The 16,053-nt window shown below is 42.5% G+C and overlaps 1 protein-coding gene across 2 annotated transcripts in view; it reads left to right on the top strand.

Moving 5' to 3' along the window:
* Positions 1–16,053, top strand: part of DOCK8 (dedicator of cytokinesis 8) — a 206,102-nt gene that overhangs the window by 138,752 nt on the left and 51,297 nt on the right. For both annotated transcript variants that reach the window (XM_046664172.1, XM_046664173.1), the window contains 4 exons: positions 2,467–2,562; positions 8,561–8,710; positions 10,657–10,770; positions 14,760–14,915. In XM_046664172.1, the coding sequence (XP_046520128.1) occupies positions 2,467–2,562; positions 8,561–8,710; positions 10,657–10,770; positions 14,760–14,915 (516 nt within the window). The remainder of the gene's footprint in view (positions 1–2,466; positions 2,563–8,560; positions 8,711–10,656; positions 10,771–14,759; positions 14,916–16,053) is intronic.

The following is a 16,053-nucleotide window of genomic DNA, read 5'->3' on the forward strand; positions in this document are numbered from 1 at the left end:
ACAGTTTTCTCCTCTGCCAGGCACCCAAGAGTTGCACCATTTTAGTAACTACTTAAGTTAAGGTCTTGAATGTCTTTCAAGACCCCTATTAAAATGTAAATATGCTGATTGGAAGAATAGCAGAAGAAGCCATTTGCAACAGCTGACACCAAAAGGAAATGTTTGTTAAAAAGACAAGGAGGGAAAGAGCGCAGCCCAGCTCACTTTGAACTAGGTGAGGGCAGGATCAGTAGGAGAAGGCCCTGCCAAACGCGCGCTCCAGACTCTGCAGCAATCCAGGCACCGTATGTCTGGGGAGAGGTACCAGGAGTTGTTTGTAAAGGAGAAATGAAAGAACATATGACTAGGTGCTGAAAATAAATTTTTCACTTACTCTAAAACTTAGCATGGGGCTTGGCAGTGACTGATTACAAGCGCCATTTTCCTTCTTACAAACCATGATTTGCCTCCAGCCTGACTTCCTTTGAGGCAGGGCCTGATTTCTTCCGGGCACAGTCATGTTTGGTTCTGCAGTTGCTTTGTTTTGACTTTGTTTCTGGTCATTTCTACCACCCGAAGAGAATCGTTTCATTTCAGAGGAAAGTTTAGCCAGTGTTTCCTCACTAGCCCCACAGACAAGGTTTAACTGCTTAGCTATTTTCTATAACCTCTGGAGCAAGGTGTTCTTGTCATAATGTTGCCCAGTAAGCAGCATAAATTACTTTAAGAAGCAGCTTATCCTCCTCTAATCTCTTCTTGCCATAAGACTCTGGCAGTCAAACTGACCTATTTTCCAGAGGTTATCTTTGAAGCTGGTGGAGCGTGTCTTTCCTACAATGGGAAGATCCGGCTGTAGCTGAGTTACATCTTATGTACACTGAGACCACCTGCCAGCTTACACTCAGCCTCATGCCTCTCCCAGATAGGCGAGCTTCACGTGTGTCTCACAACCACAGACACGTGTGTTAACGTGTATTAAGGTTAGAGAAGTTTGACTCACCTGGCAGAATGAAGTGGAACCCTCTGACAAGCTGAAACACTACGGCCTGCTCCATTCCTCACCACTGACCGGCTGTGGATGTGAATAGTTGGAATATCCAGACATCTGCACGTAGATTTTCCATTTGTCCCTTTTAGTTCAGCTGAGCAACTCAAATTTTAAAGTTCACAAGAATTAGTAAATTGGGTTGCCTGCATACTGTACATTGTGGGTACTTTAAAGGCTTGTCAATGGCAATCTTTGCTATATCAATTTTTGCTTTAGATGTTGAGTTTAAAACTTAACTGCCACATAAGCCAGTACTCTAGAATATCATAGTAGGGTGTTCGAATAGTTTCAGCTTTCTTACCCACACAACAATAAAAAGTTAGTTCATCTGTATTTATTCTAGATTTTGTGGTCATTAGATGAATGAAATCCACAGAAAATGCCCAGACGTCATTTTTGCCGTTAGTTAGGGTGACCACCCATCCCAGTTTGCCCAGGACTGAGGGGGTCCCTGGAAGGCAGGATTTTCCATTTTAAGACCAGGTAGTCCAGGCAAACTGAGATGAGTTGGTTGCCCTACCTTTAGTCTTGAACTTGCCAATCAACACTGTTGTCAGGAGCATTAACAGGTAGCCATATACATTAGGGAATGGGAAAGATAAGAAAGGTGCAGAAGTCACCATCTGCCACATTTGCTGTCAGGCAGTCAGATGACTTGAAGGGAAGTGACATAAAGTGGAGCTGAGGGACTTTCAGGCATCTGACCCTGGGACCTAAGAATTTAGAAGCTGTGAGTTCAGGCTGCTACCACCATGACTTTTAATGCAGGTGATCTACTCATAACCCCAACTCATCACATTTCTTACAAAACCATCATGGAGATAAAAACAAGAATCGTCCAATGTGGAAGGGCATTTAGATACCATCTAGATAGCGATTCTCTAATCGTGGTCCCCAGACCAGAAATGTCAGCATCACCTGGGAACTTGTTAAAAATGCAAATTCTCAGGCCCTGCCCCAGACTTACTCAATCTGAATCCAGAACTCTGGGGGTGGGGCCAGCAGTCTGTTGTCTTCACGAGCCCTCCAAGGGATTCTGATACACATTCAAGTTCAAGAACCACTGCTACCAAACAGCTGAGTTTATGGATGAGAAAACTAAGGGGAAAGAGAGGAATGGCCTGCACAAGGTCACACAGAGCATTTGCAGCATGATCTGATATAAACAGATGGTCCCAGGTCTGACTGCTACCCCAGAATCAGCTTCACTCCCATCCTAGGCCGTCCTTCAAATCTGGTGATACCACCAGCCTTCCCCTACCTGCCTAAAATGCCCTCTGGTCTCAAGTATTTCAGCACTGACGGTCCACCTGTGGTCTAGGACCTCTGGGACACATGCATCAGTAACTAACAAGCTATTACGGTTGGTAAAAAAGGAAAGAGGTTTTGGTGTATAAAGCATTTGGCATCATAGTCTGGTTTTTGTGGTTGTTATGTAGCATTTCCACGAGGAGCTTGCCTTGCAGATGGTCGTCAGCACCGGGATGGTGAGAGAAACAGTCTTCAAGTACGCCTGGTTCTTCTTTGAGCTTCTGGTAAGATTCTTGCATGTTTCTATCTATGCTCAATAGGGCGTGAAAAGCACATTGCAGAAAGGCAGTGAAGTGTCCCATATCAGGAGTTGACATTTTATCCACTGAGTTGCTCCTGCTGAAAACCTGGGATCATTCCTTGGAATCCAACTCTCCCTCACCCCTCCATCCATCTTCCGCCAAATCTTGTTGATTCTGCCTTAAAATCTACGTCCAGCCTGTTGCTTCTGACCATTTTCACTGCTCCCCACCTGGCCAAGCCACCATCATCTTTTGCCTGCCTCTCATAATAATGTCCTCTTTCGCCCACCTGCATTCATTTTTGCCCTCAGCCCGTCCATCCTGCATCATAGTAAACAGATAATGTCACTTCCTTCTTTAAAACCCTTCAGTGACTTTCAGGGTACTGGAAATAAATCACAAATTTTTATCGTGGCCTAAAAAGCCCTTGTACCATTCAGTTTGCCTCCATCTCTAACCTCATCTCAGGCCATATTCCCCCCTCATTCAGCCTCATTGTTCCCATTTTGGGTCTTTGACAATGCCAAGGCCTTTTCAGCCTCAAAGCCTTTTTCAGAGTCTCTCCCCAGTTCCCCACCTTTCATCCCCCCATGCATGTACTTTTTGGGTTCTTTAGGTTTCAGCTTTAATGTCACCACCTCCGAGAGGCCTTTTCTGACCACCTTATACTGTAATATGTCTTCCACTCTATTCTCCTTTTAAACACCCTATTTATTTCCTTCCTAGCACTTATCACAATTTATAAATGTTGTTCTGTCTTGCCTATTAGATTTCTAGTATATGGGTCTGTCATCTTCACTATCCTATCGCTAGCCCAGAACACAGCTTGGCATCAATACAAGCACCAACTAATATTTGTTGGGGGGAAAAAAGTGAAACTCTTAAATCTGTTTACCTACAACTTCCATCCATTCTCTAGCAGAAAATCAAAAGGTACAGCCGTATTCCTTAATTTTAAAATAAAGAGAATAATACCTATTTTTTGTTTAATTATCATTAGAAGTGAAAGGATTTTACCATAAAGCCACTAGAGTAAGCATTTTGTCGCCATTGATAAATGGAGATGCATTGTGATATGATTTTAAGTGAAAAAAGGTATAAAAACATAGACACCAACTACGTAAAAATGTGCAAACAATCCAGAGAATAAGGAGCAAATTGAGATTTAGTAATAGAGTTAGCTTTATATTTACTGAGTATTTTCCTCTGTGACATTAAGGGAATATTTTTTTTTTCTTTTTTTTTAAGAAAGAGAGGCGGTAGGATCTCCCCCTGGGCTCTGGTTTATCTATGTGAGTTCAAGCCAATAAAAAGGGAACAATAGTGAACGATAGGACATAGAGAACAGGGAATCAAAGGACACAAAAATAAAACACATACTGAGAAGGAAATGGGAAGTGATGAGCAATGAGGTTAAAAAGAAGCCAGGCCAGTGCCATAGAAATACATCCGGGATTCAGTCCTTTAGAGTTTCACCAAGTTCCGAGCCCTAGCTTGAGAAAAATTTTGCAGGAGAGGTGTCTTTTCGAAGCACAGTCCCAAATCCCCACAACAGAATCACCTGGAGGTGCTTAATAAAAATAAAGCAGATTCTTGAGACCCTCCCTAGAACTGAGTGCAGTGAAGAGGGTCGGAACCAGCAGTGTGCGTTTACCTGTCTTCCTGGGTGACTTCTAAGCTCACTGAAGATCCGCTGGTCCACACCACCTCTGCTCTATGAGACCTAAACAGAGCTAGGGGTCCTTCCAGATTTGTACCCAGCCAGCACCAGGGCTCTGCATTCTAAAAGCCAAGCTGATTAAGATGAGAGGCTGCAGCTCACAAGTTTTGGGGCAACCACATTGGCAGTAAGACATGAGCTCTGTGCTCTGGCAGGAAGTGGACTGGCAATAAAACTCTGGAGGCGTGAGAAGCATCAAAACCAACACTTCAAGCCCTGTACATCCTGCTTCTACCCACCCATCCCACCCACCATCAAGTTTCTCCATAGGGAAGATTCCCTTGGGTTATAATCCATCTATAGATAATTCAGACAAAGAATTTGAAACTGAATTCATCTGTCAAATTTGCAATTAAAAAAAAAAAGACAAGAAGCAAAAACTCAAATTGATATTGTAGAATCTCATAGAAGAAAGTCCCAAAGGAAAGCAGTCTCCTGACTCAAAGATGTTTTATATCATTTACTCACACACATATGCACGTTCTCTTCACCTAAGCACTTTTAGGTCTTATTTAATAGTTATATATTATAAATACTACGGTTGTTAGACTGGAGAGCCAAGCCCCTAGGGTGGTGGTTCTCAGACTGCTCCCTGAAGGTTCCAGTAGCAGCTCTAAGGACCGCATCTCTGAAACCGCAGTAAACCCTGTGAGATAACCCCCCTGGGGAGTTATCCCCATTGCTCAGTAGGGGTTTGCCCCGCTCTCAGCCCTGAGGGGCAGAGCCTGAATTCCACAGCTTGTAAATCCAGGCTCTTTTCCTCTTTGCCTCTCCTTGGAAGCTCAAAGTTACAAAACATTTTCTTAGCCTAACATACTAACAACATGCAAAACCTTTGTATTCCAAAGTTGACTTTAATGCAGTGCTACAATGATTATTCCATTCCCAATCAGAACAAACTCAGCATGGCTAGGCCTGAGTGGCTCCACGTGGCATCCTAGAGCTCTCCTTTGAGGACAAGTTTGCATTCTCTGCAGGCGTAATGATGACTCTGTCCTTCATATAATCCCAATAACAGCTGACATCTCTGAAGGAGAAATTATAACATCTAAAATATATTGAGCATATTATTCTGTACACGTCCAGCACCATTTGAAACATTATCTCATTTAAGGCAGGAGTTTTCTATCATCCCCAATTTACAGATGGGGTTGGAGGAGGGTGGAGGCCATAAGGAGAAGTCTCTAAGCCCACCAAAGGCTTCAGCAGCACCACCTCTCTGCCCCTAACCGCGGGAAACTAAGAACCATGGAAAAGGAGAAGATTGCTTTTGATCTTACGCATTTATTTACTAGCTCTCGGTGGGCCCAGGAGAGAAAGCAAAAGCTAAAACTAGTAGCCCTCCTTACTACTGGAAGTCTCTTATGGTCAATAGATGAGATAGTTGGAAAGAAAGCTGCTGATCTGAGCACATGGAGGGAGTTGGTCAATATGCAGGTCACACAAGACGCTGATTACCAGGGCTCTGCAGGTTGTAACCTAAGTCGGTCAGGGTCCTGGCACGACAGCGTTGGCATTACTTAAAGGGGTTAACTGAAAAGCATTTATCAAAGGGACTCTGCCCAGGGTGTACACAAGGTTATAAGAGCAGATAAGGGTTGGTGAAGCACCCTGGGAGCAGCAATTGCTGGAAGCCTTTATCTATCCTAGCTCTAAAGAAGCGAGGATAGCAAGCAGTGTAACTGGGGCTGAGAGACAGCTGAGGCGGAGAAGAGGGCCCACATCCTAGCAGCTGGAGTCTTAGAGAAACGTTGTCCCTGCTAGAACCATGCGGCGGCAGGGATGAGGGCCATGGAGCAGGTAAGTACCTGGACCTCTCTGTTCTCCCGCCCAGTGAGCCCTGCTGGTGCCTCCCATTGGCCAACTCCAACCAGAAGCCCAAGGACAAGGAGTCCTGAGTGATGTAGTCCATAGAGTTCAGCTTCCCAGGGTTCAGGGATAGACAGAGAAGGGCAAAAAATGGACCTAGGGGCTGGGGCGGAGGCAAGCGGAAACTGTCAGCCCCAGCCAGAACTTCACAAGGACACTGATCTCAGACTCAGACCGGGTGCCCGCTCCTCCACACATTGTTTGTGCATTTGCCTTATGGATGCCCAGGAAGTTATTTTAAAACCAAAGTAGTTTTTTTACCAAGAAGCTTGAAGAGAAAGAAAAGACAGCCTCCTTGGGTTTAGCCAACAACCTAAGCGGTTTAACACCCTTCTGCTGTGTTAATGTCCAAGCGCTAATGAACAATCACTTTGGCATTAGAGCTGTTGAACACAATCCTTGGGTGAATTTCACACTTGCTAATGAATCAATCCCTGTGCTTCTAGAAACTGCTGAGCCAGACTTTGAGGACCTAGAGGTAAATGGGTGACCTAGTTTACTCGGAGCGTGAAGTTCTGCTCCAAGTGGTTCTTTAGAGCTAACCCTCCTTTGAATGGGCCACCAAAGCCAATACGGGGGAAAATATTTTCCTGCCTTACCCTATCCTACAAATAATGGGCCAGACAAGCACTAGTATTTCCGTTGGGTGTTCCTCTCTGGAGATCCGAAGAACACAGTAGCTGGCAAGTTGCTGACAGTCTGGAAAGAGGCCATTAGTTGGAAGTACAGTATTGTGAGAATTATCTATTTGGTTGTTGGATGGCCAAACTCAGCGGGCAAGAGGCGAGTACAATAGTGAATTCTAAAAACCTGATGCTGGAGTGGGTTAGCCCCCAGAACATCCAGATTGGGGTAGCCCAAAACAAAGAAGTCCTGTCTTCCTAGTTCCTTTGTTAGGAGTCTAGTGAGAGAGACATTTGGGCAGACAAAAATGGGATCCAGTTCCCACACCTCATTCAGGTCCTTCCGCCGAGTGTATGAGACCCTGTGGAGTACACACACATCCGTGTGTCCTGAGCCAAGAAGGACTCTGCAGCAAAGAGGAATGGTGATTCTTATACTGGGCTTCAGGATTTTATATTCTTAGGTCTTCCCCATGCTGGCCCTGGCATTATCTTAAAACACAAAACACACAAAGGGTGTCTGTCTGTTTTTCTCTTCTTATTTTACCTTCTCTTTGTTTTTTACCTGTTTGTCTCAGTGCTAATGAAAATCGCCAGTGCCGCATTCTTAGAAATCTACTATTAGTGCATAAAAGTTCTCCCATCTAGTTCTTGGGAGTGGGGGTCATTTTTCCCATACAATTTTGTCCCCTCTTCTTCGAGCCCTGACCTAGGAGGTCACCTTCATGCAAATGTGGACAGTTCAACCTCCAGGGTCATTTCTTTTTTGCAGTGACTCTCTGATTAGCCTGGACACATCCATAAAAATGACCTTAGAGGGTAGGCACCCAACCACCAGAACTCCCAGTGTTTCCCATCAGACCGTTCCTGATAACTCTAAGCAACTTCCAACAGGGGCAAGAGGCAACCTCAGACTGTATCAAAGGAAGCTGTGTGGACCCACAAATCTCCTGGCCTCAGGAGGAAGTCCACAAAATAAGCATAGTCTTGATTTACAGTCGTGGTAGGCATTGAGCTGGTGAGCTGGTCGTCATACAGGCAATCACCAATTAGCAGACAGATTTTTATTTTGAAAATATATATATGTATATACATTATGTACAATGTATGTATTATGTTTTAGGATATGTGTGTATAGTTTTTATATGCATTTTATTAGTCTTATAGAACTCAAAACATAATTTCTCCTAGAGGCAATGTTCCAAATAGTGGTTAAGTTTGCAGCTAGCCTACTATAGAATTGTTTTTGGGAAAACTGTGCTCCCCATGTCAGCTTGAAACTCAGAATGAAAGAAACATTTCTCCATGTTCTCCTTCCTATGGTTTCAGGGACAGAAATGACTTCTGTTCACATCAGAAACAGTATCATAAACAGCTCCTTTCCATTGAATGTGCTGTGTGCTGTGACTGATGCCTAGGTGGCTGTGGGAGCCCAGCCTCGTCTGCCTTCCTGGACCTAGGCTGTTGAGAGAAGGGGAGGCTGATGACACCGTAGCTAAAGAATTAAGCTCCCTGGCTTTGTCAGCAGCAAGAAGGAAGCCCCCTGACTTGGGGTCAAAAAGAGGACACCCTTCCCACTCTGCCACCATGGTAACCATTTCTGTGTCAGGAGCATTTTTAGTCCAGAGCCTGTTGGGCAACCAGCAGCGCAGATCAAGTGTTAGAAAGTCCATTGTTAAGGAGCTTTTCTTCCAGCCTTTTCCCCTTTCCACGGCAGACAAGCAGGTCACCAATTTCCATGTTGACATTTCTCCCATCCCTTCTGTAGGTGAAAAGCATGGCCCAGTATGTACATAACATGGACAAACGGGACAATTTTCGGAGGACTCGTTTTTCCGACCGTTTCAAAGATGACATAACTACTATTGTTAATGTGGTCACCTCGGAGATTGCAGCCCTTTTAGTAAAACCTCAGAAGGTAACCGTGTCATTTACTGTTTACTTTCTAAATTTTTTACCTTGAGCGTATGTTATTTTCACAATCAGAGAAAAATGAGCATCATCTTAAAACAGTAATTAAAATGTAACTAACTATATGTGGCAACTAAATGCTTATATTATCCTGGACAGGACCCTGGGATAGGGCTGGGAGATTGCCATAAAAAATTGCAGTACGAAATTGCAATAGTTTAAATTATTGTATCAATGTAGATATAACAGAGAATATTCTTATTCTTAGGAAATACACCCTGAAGTATTATGGTGCAAATGGGAACATTTGCAACATACTGTCAAATGGTTCTGGAAAAAAATTGTATATATAGAGGGAATGATAAAGCTAAACGTAAAATGCCAAGTGTTAAAGAATCTGGTGAAAGGGCATACAGGAGTTCTTGTACTATTCTTGCATCTGTTCTGTAAGTTTGAAATTATTTCAAAAGAGAAAGTAAAAAAACAAAATAAGAAAATTTTAGAGGGTAACTATAAAAGTTGAGGCAGCAGTGGCAATTATTAAAACCTTTATCATTATTAAGAATTCGTATAATACCAAGAAGGTTTCCATTTGGTTATTTCTCATGGCAAACTTTGATAGAGCAGCAGTGTTATCTCCATTTTGGCAGGCGTGAAAAATGAGGCACAGTGAGGTTGATCAGTTTTCCAAAAGTCACACCGCTAGCAGCACAGCCAAAACTGAAGTTGCTGAGCCCAGAATATTCAGACAGTTACATAAACCATCCGGGAGTGGCCCACGTGGAGGATGCTGGGAGCGCAAGGACTTGCCCCTCAGTGATACTGTGGAAGCTTCTCTGTCAGGTCTCCATCCACCCCAGTGGCTGGTCAGCTTGGCCTGAATTTGCAAAGTGCACGTCGTAACAGGAAGAATGTATTTTCAAATCATATTTTCAATAGTGTCAAAGAAAATTGATTTATCATTCTGAGAACAGAAGACATAAGCATGAAAAAATGAATCCCAATTGCTCTGAAGTGCTGTAAAACCCCTCATAAATATGAGCACTGAGAAGTATTAAAAACAAAAACTCTGGCCTCAATTCATGCAAGAGTTCACTCTGCTGTGTCTAACTCTGACCTCTCTTAGGCTGAGAGTGCTGCCTAATTGGAGAAAAAAATTTCTTAGGTAAAAACAGATTCTTTTATCCTGATTAGATTTTCTGCAATAATCCTTATGAATTAAGAATCTGTCTTATTGAAGATAGTGAATACATTTCAAATTGGTTTTACCAAAATAGTAATTACCAGAATCAAATAAATTATGGTAGAGCCAGATGAAGAAGTACAAGGCAGCCATTAAAAAGTAGTTTTGAAGGGGCTGGCCCCGTGGCCGAGTGGTTAGGTTCGCGCGCCCTGCTGCAGGTGGCCCAGTGTTTCATTGGTTCGAATCCTGGGCGGACATGGCACTGCTCGTCAAGCCACGCTGAGGCGGCATCCCACATGCCACAACTAGAAGGACCCACAACGAAGACTATACAACTATGTACTGGGGGGCTTTGGGGAGAAAAAGGAAAAAAAAAAAACTAGTTTTGAAGAAATATTACAAATGTAAGAAAATGTTCATAATATAATATTGAATGAAAAAAATTAGGACCCAACATTGTACTCAGAGAAAGAGCTCAATTATATACGTATAAATATACACACAGTAAAAAGGACTGGAAGGAATGTAACTAAATATACGGTAGATAAAGAATTACTTGATTCAATCTAACACTCCTGGCATCAATGAAGGGCTAAATTGTATTTGCTACAATTTTACAGGGTGACCTGCTTTGCTCAGTGTCTCTTAGAAGGACACTGGCTGAAAAGAAGGACCTGTCTCTCCCAGCTTTCCCACCAGGGACCTGGGAGTTCATGACTGGGGCTTACCACAAAATCATTTGAGTGTTTGTTTGTATGTTTGTTTTTAAGGAAAACGAACAGGCGGAAAAGATCAACATCAGCCTGGCTTTCTTTTTATATGACCTTCTCTCACTCATGGATCGTGGCTTTGTGTTTAACCTCATCAAACATTACTGCAACCAGGTGAGTGTTCCCTGATAGCCATGGTGTCCTTGCTTCCTTCTCATCTGATGTGGCGCTCCCTGCCATGGGATGCTATCGTATTCATTCCCAAGTTAGACAGTTTGACTCTTGTACATTCTGGGTTTTGTGGTCCTTTCCTCATGTCATTGGTTTTGTGTCGTGGACATCCCTAGACACACTCCTTTCACGGGTTCCTGGAGCATTTACCAACCCAGCACGGAAGGCTCAACAAGTAAATCTATGGGAATTGAAATTTAGTAGTGATATGATCTGCCTTTTTCAGTTTAACATTTAAAAGAAATTACATGACTGTAGCATTCAGTCTTTGACCAGGTACAGAATTCAAAGTATGATGTCTCTTTTCACGTATTAGGGTAATTTAAATTGTGGTTGTGAAATTCTGACTTTAAAGAACTCTGATAAAATCAGTCAAAGAGACTGAATTTCACTGAGCACAAAGCAAATATTTTATAATCCAAGAGCATCTTATCAGTGTGATCTCCCCCAAACTTTTAAATGGAATTCTTCTTTTGTCCACTGTCCCCCTCAAACTGTCCCAACAATAGCAATATAAGTAGCAGCTATTATTATTGCTACTCCTTTTCTTCCATATCCTACTCTAGCCACCAGTACCACTATCATTGCCATTATCACCACTTTCTGCCACCGTTGTCATCGCCTCCCACTCCCACCATCACCATCTCCATCATCAGCACCTCCACCTTCACCATCACTGTCGCCACCACTGGTTTTCCCCTATGGATCAGGCACTGTGTTAAGCACTTTATAGAAATTGTATCCTTTAGTCCTTGTGAGGTGTTATTATCAACATTTTACAGATGATAAAAACTGAGGTTTAGAGGCGTTATGTAACTTGTCCAGGGAGGAAAGAGCCATGTCTACCTAACTCCAAGGTACAGTGGACTAGTCACTCTGTTCTGCCAGAACTAGCTCTCTGTGGTTCATCCCTTAGTGACTTAAAAGTCATTCAACTTCTATGGGTCCCATTTCCTCATTTGTAAAATAAAACTATCTCCTCCCCCCCTGCCCCCCAAAAAAGATCATGGCTTTCCTAAAGGAACTCCTAATAAGGAAGCTGACTTATAAAAGAGAATCCTAAGGAAATTTCAGAAGTCCCAGAGCACCAACATCTTGTGCACCCTGACATCTTGACCCTGGTGGATCTTCGCTTTCAGATTCCACCAGAATGGAGCGGTAGAGGACTATGCCATTCCGCTTTGCCATCCCTCTTAGGTGTTTAGGATTACAGGTCGTTGGATGGATTGCAACTGTAAATTAATCTGTTTTTCAAACTTTTAAGTTGGGCATATGGAAAGAAGATGCTAGAACAACACTATAGGCCCAGGGTTAGCTGCTGTTAAAGAAAAACTTACTCATGACACTTGTTAAACAGTAAGCCAGACTTCATTCACGACTATTATGATAGGTATAAGGACTACTGTGATGGGGTTTTGCAGTAGGAGGGAGAGATTGGGCTCAACTCTGAATATAACAAGGAAAAGGGAATTTATAGCCAAGGAGCAGGGTAGGGGTCAGTGGATGAAATATTACTGAGAACAAACACCAGGGGTAGGGTTGGATTCTGGCTAAACCAACCTAACAGGATTCTTACTGAAGGCAGACATGCTGTCTGACCGTCGCCTGAGGGGGTCAAGGGTAAGGAATTTGGTCAGATATTGAGGGTGATCAGATATCAAGAGTGGGGATTCTGGCTAAAGTGATTTAGCAGAATTCTTGCTAAAATCAGGCCCTTGAGGAATGCCCAAAGGGCAGGCCTGTTTGAAAAAGAACCTAGAGGACCTTGACTAGAGTGTGGTCAAGGGGAGAATCTTTGTCACTGCTCACATGTGGGGGGTTTTCATTACCAAAAGGCAAAGAAAGCAATCAGACTAGATATTTATCCGCCCTGCAAAGGCACGTTTTAATTTTCTCATTCTTTCCTCGCTTTTTTCTTTCCGTCTCTTTCCCTTTTTAATCCTTTCCCTTTCTTTGAAGTTAGAGCGTACTTGTAATTTACCCTCTTTCTCTCCCTCGTTTCCTCTCTCAGCTGCCAGAGAGCCTTAGACTAAGAGACCTGTGTTGTAATTCCGTGATGCCATGAAACCCCTCTGATTTTGGAGAGCTTCCGCATTTGGGGAAGTAGCTTCCTGGTCTGCAAAAAGACAAGGCTGGATTAATTTACTCAGGCTTTCGCATTCTGATTCTCTGCTCTATGTCTGCCAGAGACATCCACGCATATTACTTTGCACAATTGGTAGTACACAGGCCTAAAAAGATCACTGGCCCCAGGCAGTGGTGATTTAAGTCATTGGTCCCAGCCACCTAGATACAGTATGAACATCATACCTGAGACAAGTTCTAATCTTCCAAAGTCCTCTGATTTTGTCCTTTTACGTAACCTGATTCAAACATTCCATCATGTTTTCTGTCATTTACAGACTTTGTGACCATGAGTATAAATAATCTTAGTCTTTTATTAGTCTTAACAATAGACAAATCTAGTTTTTCAATTGCTCTGTGTCACTTTCAATCTGCCACTAAGTTAGCACCCATGCTTCAGAAGGGCCTCTGAGGCTACCACTGTGGGTCCTGACCTTCGGAGCAGATGTTTCAGAAAGTGCACCTTACTCTATTCTAAACATCACTCAAATTATTTTTGAAATTTCTGTCTTTAATGAAGTCTCAAGGGACCTATGAAAGGTACCTACAGTGTGGCCTTCTTTCAAGTGCACATATCTTATGCTTTCAAGTTCTGAGAGCTGACTTGACCCAGCAACTCTTTGTGGGTGGTTATTCAGTGATAGGTATAAGACCAAGTTCTAATCAATTTGCTCATGGCCCCATTGGTCCAAAATCAGCCAGTAATGCACATTGGCCAAAGTGGGGGTTCTTGTTACTGTTCTCTCACAGCCATCTTATGTTTATTTTTTTCATAATAAGTAATGGTATTCGTTTCAAGTAAATGTCTAACTATGATTGATTCTGTAGGCAAAATGCCAGAACACAATGGTTTCTCCTAAAATGGCTGAAAATATGTGCTCATTTATATAGTTTATAAAACTACTCTTAAAGTGCATGAAGAGGAGGCATGTCTATTTGCAAGGACGCGATGCTCAGTTTCCTGTGCTGGGACAGGAGAGTGTTTATGAGGATGAACTGAGAGGCTCCGTCCATCAAGACCCTCCTTTCCTTACTTTGCCTTAAGAGAAGCTGCCTCTGAGTCGCAGGCCCTAGAGTCTGGGTCCTTCGGTTGTCAGCTTACCTGAGGGAGGCAAGAAATGTCTTCCCAACTGTCGCCTTTGTTAGCTTCTCATTGCTTATTTTATGGTTGGTTTGTTTTAAGGAAGATTTTTCCTGAAAACTCTCCCAGCTTTCTCTTTCTTTCTCCTCTACTTCCTCCCCTCCAACTCTGGGCCAAACCCCTGGGCTTTTTTGCAAAGACTACATACTTTCCTAAGTAATTTGATGCCTTCATCTAGGCAACTGGTTTGAGAACTTCCCAATGGGGCCTTTAATTAGAGAACTACAAACGAACGCTTGTGGCCTTAAAGTCATCCTGTCATATTCCATTAGTTTTGTGTGGCCCCAGGTGGGATCAACTCCTTTCATTTAGTTTCTCAGACACAGTGGGGTTTTTGTAAAATTAATTATATTATGTTACACTGGAGATGTACCTCCAGGTTATTTTCACCACAGGCTTGCCATGGTACTATAGATTTGACAAGGGTCAGGACAGGAATCCTCGTTTTGACAGCTGTTAGTCTAGAATTATTAAGGGGAACAGTAATAGAAGAAAACTTATTGGGCTTCCGTGTAATGCAGAGTTTGCCATCCATTGCACTGTCCCATTAATTTTTATTAAATTGATTGCCTGTATCTGAGGAGAAAGAATATTTTTGTGTCTGTCAACCTCAAAACCATTCACCTTACAGTAAACGCTTCTTTCCTCTTCTCATTTTTCTTTCCAGCTGTCAGCCAAGCTCAACAACCTTCCAACGCTCATTTCCATGAGGCTGGAGTTCTTGAGAATCCTCTGCAGTCACGAGCATTACCTCAATCTGAACCTTTTCTTTATGAGCACGGATACTGCTCCAGCATCTCCCTGTCCCTCCATATCTTCCCAGGTAATCAGCTACTGGAAGAATTATTCAAGCTATTTCCTTTAATTAGCTTAGTTTAGTCGTTTATTCCTATATAGGTTGGTCTTCTTAATCAGAAGGCAAATCAAGCTCTTTAAACCAGATCAACTGATCCAGATACACACCCTATGCTCCCTGAAGTTGTACCATCTAACTAATCATTTTCAAGCTAGGTGATTGGTTTCTTCCTAGGCTCAAGGGTCCCTGCTGAGACCAAGTAGGACAAGGAATCCATATGTACTATGAAAATTTAGAAATTTGTAGAAAAGTCACGTATCTTCCTTTGTCTGACATTAGTCATCTTTCCACTTTAGCTTGACAGTCTCCTTTGCTCACTTCCCTTTTCCTAAACCCCAGCACTATAAAATTTATGAAATTGCAGTTTTCTTTATATTGCTTCCGAAATGATCTAATAGTGGTTTTTAACATGGACATTATATTGTTAAACTATCCTAGAACTTTCTGCAGATATTGTTATAGAATGGAATTCAGCACAAGTCCACCTTGAATGACATTCCAGATAATTTAGCTCTTGAAACGCTAAAAATATTTCATTATAAATTAATCAAATAGTTTGTTTTATATAGAGTGTATTTCTAATAAGTCTTGACTAGCCAAGAAAAGTAACATTTGTATTAATATTTAGAGACAAGGCTTTGACTGACGTGGCCAGTCTTTTTTTGTGGAACAATATTTCACTAGTTTCGGTGGGCCCCAAATTCTACAGGATGGTAAGAGGTATTATCCAAATACAGGATTCCAAAGTTAAATGAGTTTGCAAACCCTGTGTTAACAGGTTTCTTTTTAGGACATCATCCAAGAGTTTCTAAGTTGTTAATGTAAATTGCAAACTCCCGAGGGGTGAGGAGGAAGTGGGAGTCATTCCTAAAGTGATGCGACTATGGAAACCTATTTCCCCTCATAGATGTCTCAAGGGACTAGTGTCCTCTAGAAAAACTTTAAGGAAATGCTGTTGTATCGTCACATTACATTTACAGGTAGCTCAGAGCGGCAGGAAAGATTTCTCAATATTAGGTTCTATTTCTGTTGCATATTCCTTGATCCTAGCACAAAGGTGAAGTCTTGTCTTCTTAATTAAAAAACAATCTTAGCCATTCATGCC

Source organism: Equus quagga, chromosome 6, assembly GCF_021613505.1.
Source record: "Equus quagga isolate Etosha38 chromosome 6, UCLA_HA_Equagga_1.0, whole genome shotgun sequence".
NCBI lineage: Eukaryota > Metazoa > Chordata > Mammalia > Perissodactyla > Equidae > Equus > Equus quagga.